This window comes from Giraffa tippelskirchi, chromosome 1, assembly GCF_054371585.1.
Source record: "Giraffa tippelskirchi isolate mGirTip1 chromosome 1, T2T-mGirTip1v1.2.pri, whole genome shotgun sequence".
Taxonomy (NCBI): Eukaryota; Metazoa; Chordata; class Mammalia; order Artiodactyla; family Giraffidae; genus Giraffa; species Giraffa tippelskirchi.
Genome location: NC_137275.1, coordinates 169,404,088 through 169,420,187, shown reverse-complemented (window position 1 = coordinate 169,420,187; position 16,100 = coordinate 169,404,088). Strand labels below are relative to the sequence as shown.

Below are 16,100 nucleotides of genomic sequence, written 5' to 3'. Positions count from 1 at the left end.
AAGTTAGGGAACAGGGCCTCAAAATAGAAGTGAAATAATGCAAAACATTGTTTCGGCAAGTAAAAATGACTTTCTTCTGGAGCACAGTTTGAAAGAGGAGATGGGGAAGGTGTTCATGGTTGGGTGAAGTGCCTTATCTGTACAGACAGCCACTTTCAGTGCAGTCTCTTCTGTCTCTGTGCCAAGCCACGGACTCCAGAAGGCAAACTGTTCTCTGTTGGCTTTTCACCCTCTGCTGCTGACTGTCCCATCCCCCTTTTTAACTGGCCGTTCCCCCAAGTACTGGTGGATGCTTATGTATTTTGATACCATTCATTTCTCAGTTGGCAGCAGATGCATTCAGTCTTTTTTGAAACCTTCCAGAATTGGTAGTTAACACTGGTTTAAATCACAACTTAAAATTAAAATGACTGTTAATTTCATTGCAACTGATTTCATTTTTAAATTAAAAAAAAATTTTAATACTTAAAATTTTTATTAGAGTCATCATAACTGATTTAAATAAAGCTAGCAATTGAAAAGATTATAAACAAAACTCATAAATATTACTTGGTGAAGATAGAGTGATACAGGTTATCAAAAATGATTTCCAAATTGGTTACATTATCAAATTAGCAATGAAAGCTTTTATGAATGACAGCATATTTTGTAAATGATTATTTGGTTGCCTAGATTATAGTATTTGATTGGAAGAGTTTAGCTTCTATACCTCTGCAGTTAAATATTCGTTTCTGTAAAGAGGTAACTGGTTCATTTATAGAATTCATGAAAAGAAAGGCAAAATAGCATAACTTGTAGTAATTTGATTTTCCTTAAATAGATACCTGGGACTGTATTGCTACCTGTTTCTTCATAGACACAGCTCACAATGTAATTGATTATATTGATACAATATGGAAAATACTCAAGCCAGGTGGAATTTGGATAAATCTAGGTAAGTTCCTCAGTATTTATTAGAACTTATACATTAATCTGAGTACTTACAGCTGTTCTGCATTTGGTAACTTCACACACAGTACTAAATATTTACGAAAGTTGTCATTATGTTGTACTTTTGGTTTTTTTAGTAATATATTTTTTTATCGGAGGATAATTGCTGTATTAATATCGTGTTGGTTTCTGCCATACATCAACATGAATCAGCCATATGTCACATATATTCCCTTCCTCCTGAACCTCTCTTCCATCTCCCACCCCATTCCACCCCTCTATGTTGTCACAGAGCACCAGGTTTGAGCTCCCTTCATCATACAGAAAATTGTCACTGGCTATCCATTTTACATGTGGCAATGTATATTTTTCCATGCTATTCTTAATTCGTCCCACGCTCTCCCTCCTCCACTGTGTCCACAATTCTGCTCACTATGTCTATGTCTCCACTGCGGCCCTGCAGATAGGTTCATCAGTACTATCTTTCCAGATTCCATATACATGCATTAATATACAATATTTGTTTTCCTCTTTCTGACTGACTTCACGCTGTATAACAGGCTCTAGGTTTATTTACTTCATCAGAATTTGCTCAATGCATTTTTTTATGACTGAGTAATATTTCATTATATATGTACCACAACTTCTTTATCCATTCATCTGTCAATGGACATCTAGGTTGCCTCCATGTCCTAGCTCTTATAAATAGTGCTGCAGTGAACACTGGGGTACATGGGTCTTTTCCAATTATGGTTTTGGAACCACAGTGGGATTGTTGCACTGTATGATATTTTTATTCTTTGCTTTTCTAAGGAATCTCCATACGGTTCTCTATAATAGCCATATCAATTTACATTCCCACCAACAGTGCAGACATTTCTCTAAAGAAGACATACAGATGGCTAATAAACACATTAAAAGATGCTCAACATCACTCATTATTAGAAATGCAAATCAAAACTACAATGAAGTATCACTTCACATTGGTCAGAATGGCCATCACCAAAATAACTACAAACAATAAATGCTGGAAAGGGTGTGGAGAAAAGGGAACTCTCTTGCAATGTTGTACATGTTTTAAAACCTCCATAGTTTCCTTTAGACTGCATTCTAGTTAGTGGTGCAGTTCCTCCAATCATAGCTAGTCCCTCCAAAAGCAGTGGAACCCCTAAACGTTGTATATTCATACTAGGTCAGTCTCATAGCAGCCATAATTTCAAAGAGGTGGTGGTGGTTAGTTACCGAGTTGTGTCCAACTCTTGCAACCCTGTGGACTGTAGCCCACCAGGCTCCTCTGTCCATGGGATTCTCCAGGCAAAAATACTAGAGTGCGTTGCCATTTCCTTCTCCAGGGGATCTTCCTGAATCAGGAATCAAACCCAGGTCTCCTGCATTGCAGGCAGATTCTTTACTGACTGAGCTACAAGGGAAGCCCAAAGAGGTACTAATTATTAATTCAATGATAATCATCCCCTCATCTTCCCAATTCTCCACTCCATGGAGAAACAGCACTTCTGTTCAGGAGAGAGTGGTCTTTTAAAATTTCTGTAATGAAACATTTGAGGGGAAGCACTTAATCTCTCCCATGAAATCCTCCTCCCCAGTATATATATGTATGGGGCAAGAGTAGGTGTGATAACTTATGAATCTCCTTTAAATTTAAGAAAGAGTAGAAATATAATTTCATTTATTCAAAAACCTTTTTACTGCATCCTATTGCTAGTTGCTAGAAATGAAATGATGAGTATGACATGGTCCTTTCCATCCGGAGCCTAAGGGAAATTGCCCATTTTATCCTGTTCCTTTAAAATAAATAATGATAATCAAGGTAAACATACTTTTCCTTTTTAGTAAGATAGATAATCCTTATTAAGAAAGACTATATACATAAAAGTCAAGGAAATATTGAGTCCTCGGTCTTCAGTATTGGTGTAGTTCTGTTGGTAGGTTCTGTTACTTGCTCTCTTTAATGATTTAGTTTACCAGAGATGTAGTCAGTAGGTCATAGGTCATACTATGACCTCCAGGTCATAGTAGGTCTTTTCCAAACTTCTTTTTAGAAGTCCATAGGACAGATGAGAGCACCGTAATATATAGCCATGACATGAAGCAAGTATCTTAAACTTTGAGTCTTCCTTAAAAGAAAAGTATTCCTTTTCTGAAGGAATGACTAAAAGATAGCATTAGCAACTGGGTATTTGCTTCCTTGTGGTTAGGCATAATATTGGCCACTTAAAAAATACCTGTATAGTCTCAGAACAACCATTGTTGAAATGGGGTTTACTATATAGTTGAAGAAACTGAATCTTGGGTTAAGTAACTAGCAGAAAAGTTGTAGAGCTTATATATGGCAGATGGGCTGACAGCCCAGATCCAACCACTTGACTGCCTAATCAGCTACCTCTGCAGGCTTGCACTGGGTCAGTCTATAACTTACCTTTATTCTGACTGTGTGTTTATGTGTCTAAAATTTTTCATACCAGTTATTGAGTTATGTAAGGTTTTGTGTACTTCAGAGCATTTGACTTAACTCATAGAAACAACTTTTCTTTTTGAACATTTATTGGTTTCTATTAATATTTTATTAAGTTATATAATATTTTATTTTATTAAGTTATATAATAACAACAGTTACAAGTGCCTGGAGCAAATACATGTGGCCCTTGGTAAGTATACTGTTTGATAAGAGTAGATGTGCTGAGGTGTGGCCTGTGGTCTATCATTAGCATCACAGTTAATGCAGCATGTTTGTTAACAGGAGATCAGTTAAGAAGAGGGCTTCCACTCTTCTTACCATGGAGTTTCTCTTATGCTCCAAGCCAGTGTGTCCAACTTGGATGTACCACAGATGCTTCCTAATGCATGTGTCTGGAGGAAATGATGCCCATGCTTCCCCCTTGCCTTTTCTGTTCCATCATCTACTCAGATTTCCCCAACCAGAAAACTGGTATAGGCCTTTAACCTCTCTTCTTCTCCATCTGCATCTAGTCAGTCTATAAGTTTTACCTCCTAAAAGTCCTTAATAGCTCTTGTATCTCTTTTTAACCCAGGGTTTCTCAAGCACTGTACTTGTAAGTTATCTTCAATGCTTTACACTCCTTTCAGTTCTCCATTTACCACCAGAGTGATCTTCTCAACGTGCAAATCTATTCTTATCAGATCTCTCCTGCATAAAAGTCTAGCTTTGGTGGTAACCTACACCCTTCTGGATGTGTACAGTGCCTTTTGTGATCTCTCTCCTGTCTTGTGTCTCAGCTTCATTTTTTTGTTTTGTTTTGTTTTTACTGCCCTTCCTTGTCCTGACCTCAGGTACTAGTCTGCTGACCTGGAAAGCCCTTTCTCTTTCCTCTCGATTTTCATTTGGCTCTTCCCTATGTGCTCTTTAACACTCTGCTCAGGAGATCCTGCAGTCTGTCAGCACTTAATGCATTGTGGTGTAGTCACTCATCATTTTGCTTCCTCTACTAGTTTCCAAGTTTCACAAGGGCAGGAATCTCATGCTTCTTCCTCACTTGGAGTTAACTGTTATATGTATGAATGGATGTATTGTTTTAGAATTTGAAATAAGGATCAAAGTAATTTTAAGATGCCACAGAAGATTGACTGGCTGCTAAGAGACATGATAAAATGGCATTTACATTGGTAAATTCATAACATTCAGGTGGTTTGGGCTTTAGTCATGTGTACTTGGAAAATTAGTTTCATCTGTAAACTGAGAATGTGTCCCCAGCCCCTCGGGGACAATTTCACTCTAACTTATGCAGATGACACCACCTTTACAGCAGAAAGTGAAGAAGAACTAAAGAGCCTCTTGATGAAAGTGAAAGAGGAGAGTGAAAAAGTTGGCTTAAAGCTCAACATTCAGAAAACTAAGATCATGGCATCTGGTCCCATCGCTTCATGGCAAATAGATGGGGAAACAGTGGAAACAGTGACAGACTTTATTTTTTTGGGCTCCAAAATCACTGCAGATGGTGACTGCAGCCATGAAATAAAAAGACGCTTACTCCTTGGAAGAAAAGTTATGACCGACTTAGACAGCATATTAAAAAGCAAAGACATCACTTTGCCAACAAAGGTCCATCTAGTCAAGACTATGATTTTTCCAGTGGTCATGTATGGACGTGAGAGTTGGACTATAAAGAAAGCTGAGCGCCGAAGAATTTATGCTTTTGAACTGTGTTGTTGGAGAAGACTCTTGGGAGTCCCTTGGACTACAAGGAGATCCAACCAGTCCATCCTAAAGGAAATCGGTCATGAATATTCATTGGAAGGGCTGATGCTGAAGCTGAAACTCCAATACTTTGGCCACCTGGTGCGAAGAACTGACTCATTTGAAAGACCCTGATGCTGAGAAAGATTGAAGGCATGAGGAGAAGGGGATGACAGAGGATGAGATGGTTGGATGGCATCACTGACTCAATGGACATGAATTTGTGTAAACTGCAGGAGTTGGTGATGGACAGGGAGGCCTGGCATGCTGCAGTTCATGGGGTCACAAAGAGTTGGACACGATTGAGCGACTGAACTGAACTGATGCTTATATAGACCAGAATGTCAGTATATTCATATGTAATGAGAAATGTGCCCACTAGCCATTCTGAAATACTGAAAAGTTATGTTGTAAGTTAAATTATAATGAAAAATTTGCCACAGTGTTTGAAATTAGAGTTGGGAAAATTATTAACTTATAAAATGCTCTGAGGGGTATTTAAGGTACTCACTTGAATGTTTTCCAGGTTTGGGAAAACTAGTGAGCTTTTCAAGGGAACTGTTATGTATGCATATATCCTTTGGGACAGGCTCTGATTTGGCAAAATGCAGAAAAATGCCTATGCATCCTGTTTTTTGTTTTTTCATGGTGACTAGTACCCCTTAAATGCATCTATATGTAATTTAGTTTTAAAAGTGGGGGTGCAGGAGTGTGTGTGTGTGTGTCTGTCTGTGTGTACACTCATGCCCTGATACATAGTTGGATAGTGGAAGGCAGGCAGTTATCAAAGTGAATCTACCTTCATCTGGAAGAATTAACAAGTTAAAGTACCAAAGGAGATCTTCGTAATGTGTAATGAGAAATGGAGCCTATCAGAGTTTAAAGCACTGTAAAGCTACAGAATTTTTAAAAACATGAGAGATTGCTTATAAAAGGTAGATGAGTGGACACATTGGACACATACATTAGTTCTTCATTGAGATCATGTTAACAGTTTATAAAAAGTTATAAACATGGATATAGAATGGCAGGATGTCATCAGGGGACAAAAGAATGTAACAATATTTCAGAAGATGGAGTAGGTGGACAAGTTTTGCAAAGAAACCAATGTGAATACAGCCAGTTGACCTGGAATAACCATAGAAAATGAAGCACCAAATGAAACAAACATAAATTGAAAGTCTATATGTAAGGAATAGCTGACCTCTTATGTAACCAAGACACCCACCTTATGACCATTTCCAGACCATGCGCAGCCAGGAGACCAGAAGTTTAATTCACTGGAAAAAGTGAATGGAAAAGGAGCAGAATTTATGAAAGCATGGCCTAATGAAGAGTGAGGATGAAATGTAGGACAGAAAAGAAGAGGATTAATTAAAAGTCTGCATTGGAAAATGATTGGACAGTGACCACCGGTCATCCTGCTTCTACCTGCAACATCTCCCTACCCTGCCTATAAAGCTTTTTGCTGGGGTTTGGGTGCCGGCTGTCTGTTTTGCATGGATGCAAGTCGTGTTTCTTTAAGTGGGCATATTAATATAGTTACTGAGCTTTTAATAATTGTATGGTGGATCTTTTTTTCTTAAATCCTTTCTGTATCTTTATGTTTTAGATGTATCTCTTATATACAGCATATAGTTAAATTTTGCTTTCCTGGTGGCTCAGCTGGTAAAGAATCCACCTGCAATGAGGGAGACCTGGGTTCAATCCCTGGGTTGGAAAGATCCCCTGGAGAAGGGAACGGCTACCCACTCCAGTATTCTGACCTGGAAAATTCCATGGACTTTATAGTCCATGGGGTCGCAAAGAGTTTTACACATCTGAGCGACTTCCACTTCACTTCATCTAGTCTAATAATCACTGTCTCTTAACTGGAACTTTTGGAACCTTAAGGATATAAATGATTTAAATCAACTTATCCCAGATTCAATAAAATGGGATCTCCTTCAAGCTGGCTCCTGTGTCCTTTTGACATATCCCTGCCATTGTCTGAGCATCTCCTTTCTGGCATAACTAGGTATTCTGAGCTCATCTTCCACTTTTTCAGCCAGTTTTTCCAAGGATTCCTGGTTCCTTTTAATGGGGAAGGGTATGTAGAAAGGGAATTCTGGATTCTCCCACTGTCATGGTGTTGCTTCTAGGCTTTTTATAAGTAAATGTATGTATCCTTCTATGACTAAAAACATGAGTTCATGTTTATAGATCATGAGTTTATGCTGATACTTCTAGTTCCATAGCAACTCTAGGTATAGAGTACAAAGTTGGCATATAGCTTTCAGCACCATTAAGATATCATTCCAGCAGCTTCTATTTTTGCTGTTTAGAATTCAGCTATTTTAATTGTTGCTTCTTTGAGTAATAACAGTTATTATTTCTTTGTATACCTCCTCTCCCACATTCTTTTTCTCTTCTTCTGGAAATGCAGTCAAATGTACTCTCGACCTTCTCACTCACAAAGCTCACTTTGCTTTACTTGCTTTTTTTTTTTTTTTCTTGTTTTGGTCTCTCTGGCCTGCATTCTAGGTAATTTATTCTGACCTGTCTTCCCATTCACAATTTTTTTCTTTCACCGTGTCTAACATCTATTTCATTTCTATTTGGTGGGGACTGTGTGTGGGGGGTGGGGGGGGTTATTTTTGTTATTTTGTTTGTTTGTTTTTCGTCAGCTGTGTCATTTAAGAATGTTCTGTTCTCTGCATATGTTTTCTTGATAGTTTTTTACTTCTCTGAAAATAGTGTATTTTGTACGATAATTGTAATATCTGAACTCTCTGCAGGTCAGCCTCTGCTTTCTCTTGTTCCTGCTGGTTCTTGCTTATAGTTGTTTGTTTCCCTAGCCTATAAGATGCAAAACTGTACATGTAATATCTCATTCTAATGCATCAAGGAAGGACTGCAAGGAGATACATTAAGTTTTCAAGTGGTTATCTGTGTTTATTAGGATTAGACTTGGGTTTGATTTTATTTTATGTTATTAATGTTATTTTAGCTTTCTGTTATTGAGCTTACATTATACTTAGAGTCAAGGAAAAAATGTTTCTTTGCTTCTGTTATTTACATTAAAAAATGTGAAGACAAAATGGATTAAAGACCTAAATGTAAGACCAGAAACTATAAAACTCTTAGAGGAAAACAGAGGCAGAACACTCGGTGACATTAATCAAAGCGAGATCCTCTATGACCCACCTCCTAGGGTAATGGAAATAAAAACAAAAGTAAACAAGGGGGACCTGATTAAACTTAAAAGCTTTTGCACAGGAAAGGAAACTATAAGCAAGGTGAAAAGACAACCCTAGGAATGGAAGAAAATAATAGCAAATGAAACAACTGACAAAGGATTAATTTCTAAAATATACAAGCAGCTCATACAACTCAATACCAGGAAAACAAACAACCCAGTGAAAAAGTGGGGGAAAGACCTAAACAGACATTTCTCCAAAGAAGACATACGATGGCTAACAAACACATGAAAAGATGCTCAACATCGCTCATTATTAGAGAAATGCAAATCAAAACCACAATGAGATGTCACCTCACACCGGTCAGAACGGCCATCATCAAAAAGTCCACAAATAATAAATGCTGGAGAGGGTGTGGAGAAAAGGGAACACTCTTGCACTGTTGGTGGGGATGTAAATTGATACAGCCACTATGGAAGACAGTATGGCGATTCCTTAAAAAACTAGGAATAAAACCACCATATGACCCAGCAATCCCACTCCTAGGCATATACCCTGAGGAAACCAGGCTTGAAAAAGACACATGTATCCCATTGTTCATTGCAGCACTATTTACAATAGCTAGAACATAGAACCAACCTAGATGCCCATTGACAGATGAATGGATAAAGAAGTTGTGGTACATATACATAATGGAATATTACTCAGCCATAAAAAAGAACGCATTTGAGTCAGTTCTGATGAGGTGGATGAACCTAGAACCTATTATACAGAGTGAAGTGAGTCATAAAGAGAAAGATAAATATCGTATTCTAATGCACATATACAGAATCTAGAAAAATGGTTCTGAAGAATTTATCTACAGGGCAGCAATGGAGAAACAGACATAGAGAATAGACTATGGACATGGGGATAGGGTGAGATGTATGGAAAGAGCAACATGGAAACATATTAGCATACATAAAATAGAGAGCCAACGGGAATTTGCTGTATGACTCAGGAAACTCAAACAGGAGCTCTGTATCAACCTAGAGGGGTGAGATGGGGAGGGAGATGAGAGGGAGGTTCAAAAGGGAGAGGATATATGTATACCCATGGCTGATTCATGTTGAGGTTTGACAGAAAATAGCAAAATTCTAAAAAGCAATTATCCTTTAATAAACAATTAAATTAAAAAAATGTGAAGAGACATGAGAATTGAGAAAATAAAGAACTCCTTCAGGAGTGTAACAGTGTTTTATTCATCTTTATATATTCAGTGCCAGGTATCTACTTGGTGCTTGATAAACATTCCTTTAAAGAATGAGCTGGGGACTTCCTTGGTGGTCCAGTGGTTAAGACTTGGTTCTTCCACTGCAGGGGGCACAGGTTCAGTCCCTGGTTGGTGAACTCACATCTTGCATGATTTGTGGCATGGCCATAAAGTAAATTTAGAAAATAAAAATTTAAAAATAGTAAAGAATGAGCATAATAAATGTGAAAAACTGCTCAGCCCCAAGGAAATGCAGATGAAATTGTGCATGGCCTATCATTTTCCTCTTGCCAAATTAGCAAATACTTAGTTTAATAAAAATACTTAGTGTGTTTTCTCTTTTTAATTTAGTTTTTTGAGGAGGGCTATAGTTGACATATAATAAATTCACTTTTTTAAAATGTATAACTTGAAGTATTTTGAAAGCTGGATAGTCATGCAGCCATTACATCTATCAAGATAGGGAACATTTCTATCACTTCCCCGAAAAGGGTCTCTTCTGACCCTTTGTAGTCAGTTCTCTCATCTTCAGTATCTGGCAGGTAGTGCTCTTTTTTATGTTATTATAGTTCTCCCTTTGCCAGAAAACCATATAAATAGAATCATACAGTATGTTGCTTTTTGTGTCTGGCATTCTTCACTTAGCATAATGCTTTTGAAATTCATCGATTTTGTTTCATGTACCAGTGGCTTTTTTCTTTTTATTGCTGAGTAGTATTTCATTGTATGGATATAGTACATTCTATTTATTGTTTGACTGGTTGATGGACATTTGGGTTGTGCCCAAATTATTACGATTATGAATAAAGTTGCTATAAACCTTCATGTACAAATCTTTGTGTAGCCACAAGCTGTCATTCCTACTGGTGGAATTGCTGGGTCACATGCATGTATAACTTTACAACAAACCACCAACCAGTTTTCCAGAGTGACTGTACCATTGCATTCCCACCCCTTGTTAAGTAAGGTGTTAAAACAAGTACTTAATTGCAATTGTGAGTGAAAAGTACTGTGTCTTTATTGGAAAGCATTTTGGCAGTCTGAATCAAGTTAGTAAAAATATTTACTCTCTTTGACCTAGAAACTCCACTTTAAGGCATGTCTTTGTAATATATCTCTGAAATATATGCAGATATGTTTGTTGAAGTACCATTTGTAATAGGAGACTGAAAAATACAAAGCAACTGTAATGGTTGTCTTCAGGTGGTAAAATTACAGATGATTAACTACATTCAGTGCTATGCTGGGCATTATAGTGGATTAAAAAGAAACATAAGACATGTTCCTTTGTTCATGTAGCTTGTAATGAAACACAACATGAGTAGAAGTAAATATGGTCTGAGTCTGTAAGAAGTATAGGAATGTGTTTATGTAAATGTAATAAAACAGTATTGTTGGAGGTTCTTCAAATAGTAGAGGAGGAACAGCATATGCTTTAGTACTGGAGATACTTGGCTATCAGGCTCTGCATTCTTTAATAAAAGAAAGTTTCAAAAGCTTTGGGATGATCTTGGATACAACAGGTGCTCAGTAAATGGTAGCACCTTCCATTTTTACTAGTACTAATAAAACTTAACAGGAACTTAAGTTTGATAGAGTAGTTTGGTGGGGAATCACTACTATCTTTTGAAAAGAACACTAATATATAAATTATAGTTATTTTATTCTATTGATTTATGTACAGTAAAAAAAAAAAAAAATCTTTTAACCCTAAGTAAGTGTGTTCCACTGAGAGGTGAACAGTTTGGGAACAGCAATTTTGTCTTGTTTGTTGCTTTTATCTCTTGTGCTTATTAACACATGGTAAGAGGAGTGGGGTAGGGTGGGGGTGGTGAGTTGGTCTCAGGATTTATAATTAACCCAATGAAAGTAAAGAGAAGATTGTCTAGTCCCTTAGTATAACTATGGAATGATAACGTTACCTGGATGAAGTGGATAGATTGGGCAAAATGTGAGATTTAAAAGAATGGAATATCTGGTTTGAGTCAGATAACAGTTCCTTGGATATCTAGAGTGAGAGAATAGTAAAGGGGGAATGTCATTTTAAAAAGTTCTAATAGCTGTGGTTAACCTAGCACCTTATGTATGCATGGTGTGTTATATCACATTAAAGTCATGTTACAGATGGGGAAGAATTAGTTGGTGTTAGAGCTGGAATATTAACTTTTAAAAAGCCAGCTCTAGGTGGTCCAGTGATTAGGACTTGGAACATTTGTACTGTGGTGGCCTGGGTTCGATCCCTGGTTGAGGAACTAAGGTCCCACAAGCCGTGCAGTGCAACGCCCCCCCCCAAAAAAAAGCCAGCTCTAGTATCACCTTTTCCTTCTAGGAAGTCATGCCTGTAACTCTCCAACCCCCCTTACCCCCACACTTTTTCCTGCCCAGTCTGGCTTGAAGACCCTTCTCTGTTTCCACAAAATAGTTTTTAACTGCAGTTTTGCATATACTTATGGAATTATAGTTACAGTATACCCTTGCATTTTGGGGACTTGGTATTCTCTGATTCAGCCACTCCTTCAGGAACTTACAGAGTTATAGAGTTATAAAGCCCGTGACGTGGAGAATCACAGTGCAAGGCTGTTAACACCAGAGGGACTCACTCCCTGTGAATGTAGGCCCAGCACTCAAATGGCAAAGTTTCAGGGATACTTGTCTTTGGCAAATGTAACAGTTCTTTACTTCTCCTTTTTATGTTTCATCCTCTGCCCAACTTACTTGGAGTTCAGTTTAAACAGCTAGTAGTGCATGTTTATATTTAAGTAGTGTCATAATGTCTTTAAATTATAGGTCCTCTGCTGTACCACTTTGAAAATTTGGCAAATGAACTTTCCATAGAATTGAGCTATGAGGATATAAAAAATGTTGTTCTGCAGTATGGATTCCAGTTAGAGGTAAGGATGGAATGAATATCGTCAAAGTTTAACTTTCAGAGCACTCAAACAGGAATGGTGATATCTTGGCAGTTACTGGCTTTACTTCTTAACTTCTTTTGTTTTCTAACCCATGAAGTGAAAATAATACTTCTTAGCTTTTAGAATTATAAGGATTTGGGATAATGTGTATGTAAGTGGAAAACTGTCATACCTAGTGTAATCACCTTTCAATAAGTAGTAGCTGACCATTATCATAATACTAGCCTTTGTAGACAGATCACAGGTAGATGGGATGGGAGGTCAGGTGTAAGAGGGATATTGTTTACTATATGTACTTTTGTACTGTGTGGTCTTCCCTTATGTGATTATAAGGTTTCATGACACTTCGACTATTGCTTTAGTTTATTTAGAAGCATTTGATTCATTTAGAAAATAAACAACAGGTTTGTTCTTAAAGACAAAAAGAAGCAATATGTTATAGTAGTTTAGAGTTCAGGCTCTGGAATTAAGACTTCTTGAGCATGAATTCCAGTTTCACCACTTACTGTAGGTGTGACCTGTTGTTTGTAAACTGAGATTATTTATAGTGCCAATCTTAGAGGGTACTTATGTGTAATAAATGAATACACAGAATATGTTTAAAATAGCACTGCCGTTGTCATTTTCATCATCATTATGATTACTGTTTGCATTTCAGGTGGAAAAAGAATCTGTCTTGTCAACGTATACTGTGAATGATCTATCCATGATGAAATACTACTATGAATGTGTTTTGTTTGTGGTCCGTAAACCACAATAACAGTCTCAAATGATTATCATCAAGAAAAAAGTTTAATAGCAAATGCTGAAATAAACAACTCAAAATCAACTATCATAATGACAGGACACAACCTCAAATCAGTGGTGCCTTCTTATTCCTAACAAAATTTAGAAATAGTGTCTATTTTCTTAATATGTCTATCGCTTTTTCAGAAATATACTATGCCATGCATATTTGTACTACACAAGTAAAAATGGAGGAAACGTCTTCAAGTATACTTTTTCCTTGAAGCTCAGAATTATCTTTCAGTAGAAAAAACTTTATTTCCAGTGTCTTCATGAAGCTGTCCGTTAGGTCTGCCATACGAATAACTTATAGTATTGCAATCCATAAAAATCTCCCTTTTTGTTGTTTTGTATGCGTCGTACATGTTATTTTAAGAGTCTAAGGATCCTGTCACTTTCAACATCTGGAATTGGGATTTTGTTTACTTTGAACCTAAGCAATCTATACAGAAAATATATGTCCTTGTGTCATTCAAATTATTTTATTTTCTAGCTCAGCTGGACTTAGAGTTAGCATCAAACATTTCATCATTACAAAATGCTGAGTTTATAGGATCAAATTAGTCTTTTGGTCACACTAAGTTGAACACTTTGAAAGCATACTCATCATGGATCATTCTGAAATCTATGAGATCTCAGCATTCTAAGTGAGGCACAAAAGTATTTATTAAAGGTACTGCTAGGAAACTGGGAAAATAAGAATAAAATCTGCCCATTTGAAATGTATGATTTCAAACTATAAATGAATACAGTTTGTCAGTTAGATGTTTACAATAATGTCTTTCCTTTAGATTACCTGAATTACAAAAGCAAGCACTTTTGTTTTTTTTCCATTAAAACAATTATATACTAGTAAAAACTGTCATGGTAGTATTAATGTGGAGAAGTTTTCATTATGAAGTTTAGGGATAAATTACTGCCCATGGTCTGTGTATTTAATATTGTAAGCAGCAGCCATTAGTATAATTTCAGATTAGTATCCATTTTGTTCCCTGAGAGCTATAGCTAAAACAGTATATGCTGCTTTAAATTTCTACCTCTAGCAGATCTTTTTTGGAGGGAGTTTTCCTTTGTATTTTTTAATGTTTATTACCCTGTTTTCCAGTAGCTTGATAAATAGATGACTAATTTAATGTGTTTTAACCTTTTCTTGGAGAAAAGGAAGTAATATTGAATATTTTCATAGATGGTTGTAATGACATTAAGTGACCTCTGTGGCAATTTTAATTAAATAGACTTAATCTCAGTAATGTGCTGGTAACATAAATGTCATGTTTTCATAGGAAAACTTATTTATAAATCTTTACACCTTTATTGTCAGTTAGGTGAGGGGAGTCCTGGCATGATTTGGCATCTTACCAGTAGGATCTTTTCTGCATACACTACAGGAGTGCCTGTGGCCTTTATGCCCATGATGCAATAAAGGATTCCATTAAGTTGATTTGTCAAGTTATGGACATCTGTATGTAACCTACTGAATGTTTCTGAAAAACTATTTCTCTTTTTTTGTGTTCCTGAGTACTTGGCAGATGTTCATTTAGTGGGAATTCTTACCTACCACATGGATGAACTTGAAATTAATTGCAAGGGATAAAAAAATGAACTTATTTTCTTTTAAAGAAAGAAACTTAAAAGGAGCATAAGTATTTCTAAAAAGCCATTGAAAGGAATGCATGCTGTTTGTAATTTCGAAATGCTTTTTATTCACTGATGAATATTCACTTTTTTACAGCTTGTATCAAAACAAATGATTTTGGTTTTCTCATAAAGGGAAAAACAGGTTGACACCAATGGGTTGGCATTATTCCTTAAAATTTTTGCTATCAGGTTTTATCCTTTAATAATGTTATTTGTACTTCTAAATTACAGCTTTTAGTTAATTATGAAATCAGTTATTTCATTTGTTTCTTGATTTCTCCTCCATATTATGAATGCTGTTTTTAAAATATACTACATAAATTTGCATCCCTTTTTTTCTCTTATAGCTTTTGTAGTTAATATATTCTAAACTTGAAAATTGTGGTATCAATCAATAATAGAGGTGTCACTGGAGGATTTAATTTTGTATTATGTGTAGAAATAGCTACTAAAGTGTGTAAGCCTTAAAGTTTAAAACATTTTTCTTAAATAACTATACGCAGATTTTTCATTTATTTTCATAAAGTGGGAGGAGATAGGTCATTGTGCTTGCTTTTGTTTTTTTTTATTTCCATAATCTGAAGCAGTACAGGCTAGGGTATGTTAATCAAGTGAGCAAGATGAGATATGTAAAATATAAAGAGAAGCTGTAAAAATCACAGTATAAAATTATTAAGTTTGGGGACTGTAAAATGTACTGTATTTATATGTAACTCATTCTGAAAGTTGCCACAAAGGCTGAATTGGAAGCTTCATGTCTGCATGAAATTTCCTATATTTTTAATGTGTATGATGGACTTAATTTTTCTTGAATATTAAAATCTGACAATTGCTATGAAACTGTATTTGCTTGCTTGTTTCCATCTAACATGGGATAACCACAGATATGGGAATTTTAATTAATTGAGAACAATACATTTGGGCCCTGGGATTAGCCTTTTATATGCTTCTAGAAAGTCAGTATGATTAGTTGAACTCTGAGTATGCTAGGCCTTGTACTAATTAAACTTGGTCTTTGGTTTCATCATATAATCAAACAAGAATTGATTATAAAGGAGCCAGTAGAAGAAAATTCCAGCACAAGCCATTAGTATGACGAGCACTAAACTGGCACTTAGATACTTTTCCTGAATTATTATTTGTGATCTTGGGCAAAGAACTCGGAGTTTGTTTCCTCATCTATGAAAGAG

General features: G+C 36.3%; 1 protein-coding gene across 4 annotated transcripts in view; it reads left to right on the top strand.

Moving 5' to 3' along the window:
- CARNMT1 (carnosine N-methyltransferase 1) overlaps nucleotides 1–15,750 on the top strand; it is a 48,571-nt gene extending 32,821 nt beyond the window's left edge. For all 4 annotated transcript variants that reach the window (XM_081505513.1, XM_081505505.1, XM_081505522.1 and 1 more), the window contains 3 exons: nucleotides 821–934; nucleotides 12,362–12,465; nucleotides 13,145–15,750. In XM_081505513.1, the coding sequence (XP_081361639.1) occupies nucleotides 821–934; nucleotides 12,362–12,465; nucleotides 13,145–13,246 (320 nt within the window). In that variant the 3' untranslated portion in view covers nucleotides 13,247–15,750. The remainder of the gene's footprint in view (nucleotides 1–820; nucleotides 935–12,361; nucleotides 12,466–13,144) is intronic.
- Nucleotides 15,751–16,100: the final 350 nt, after the last annotated feature.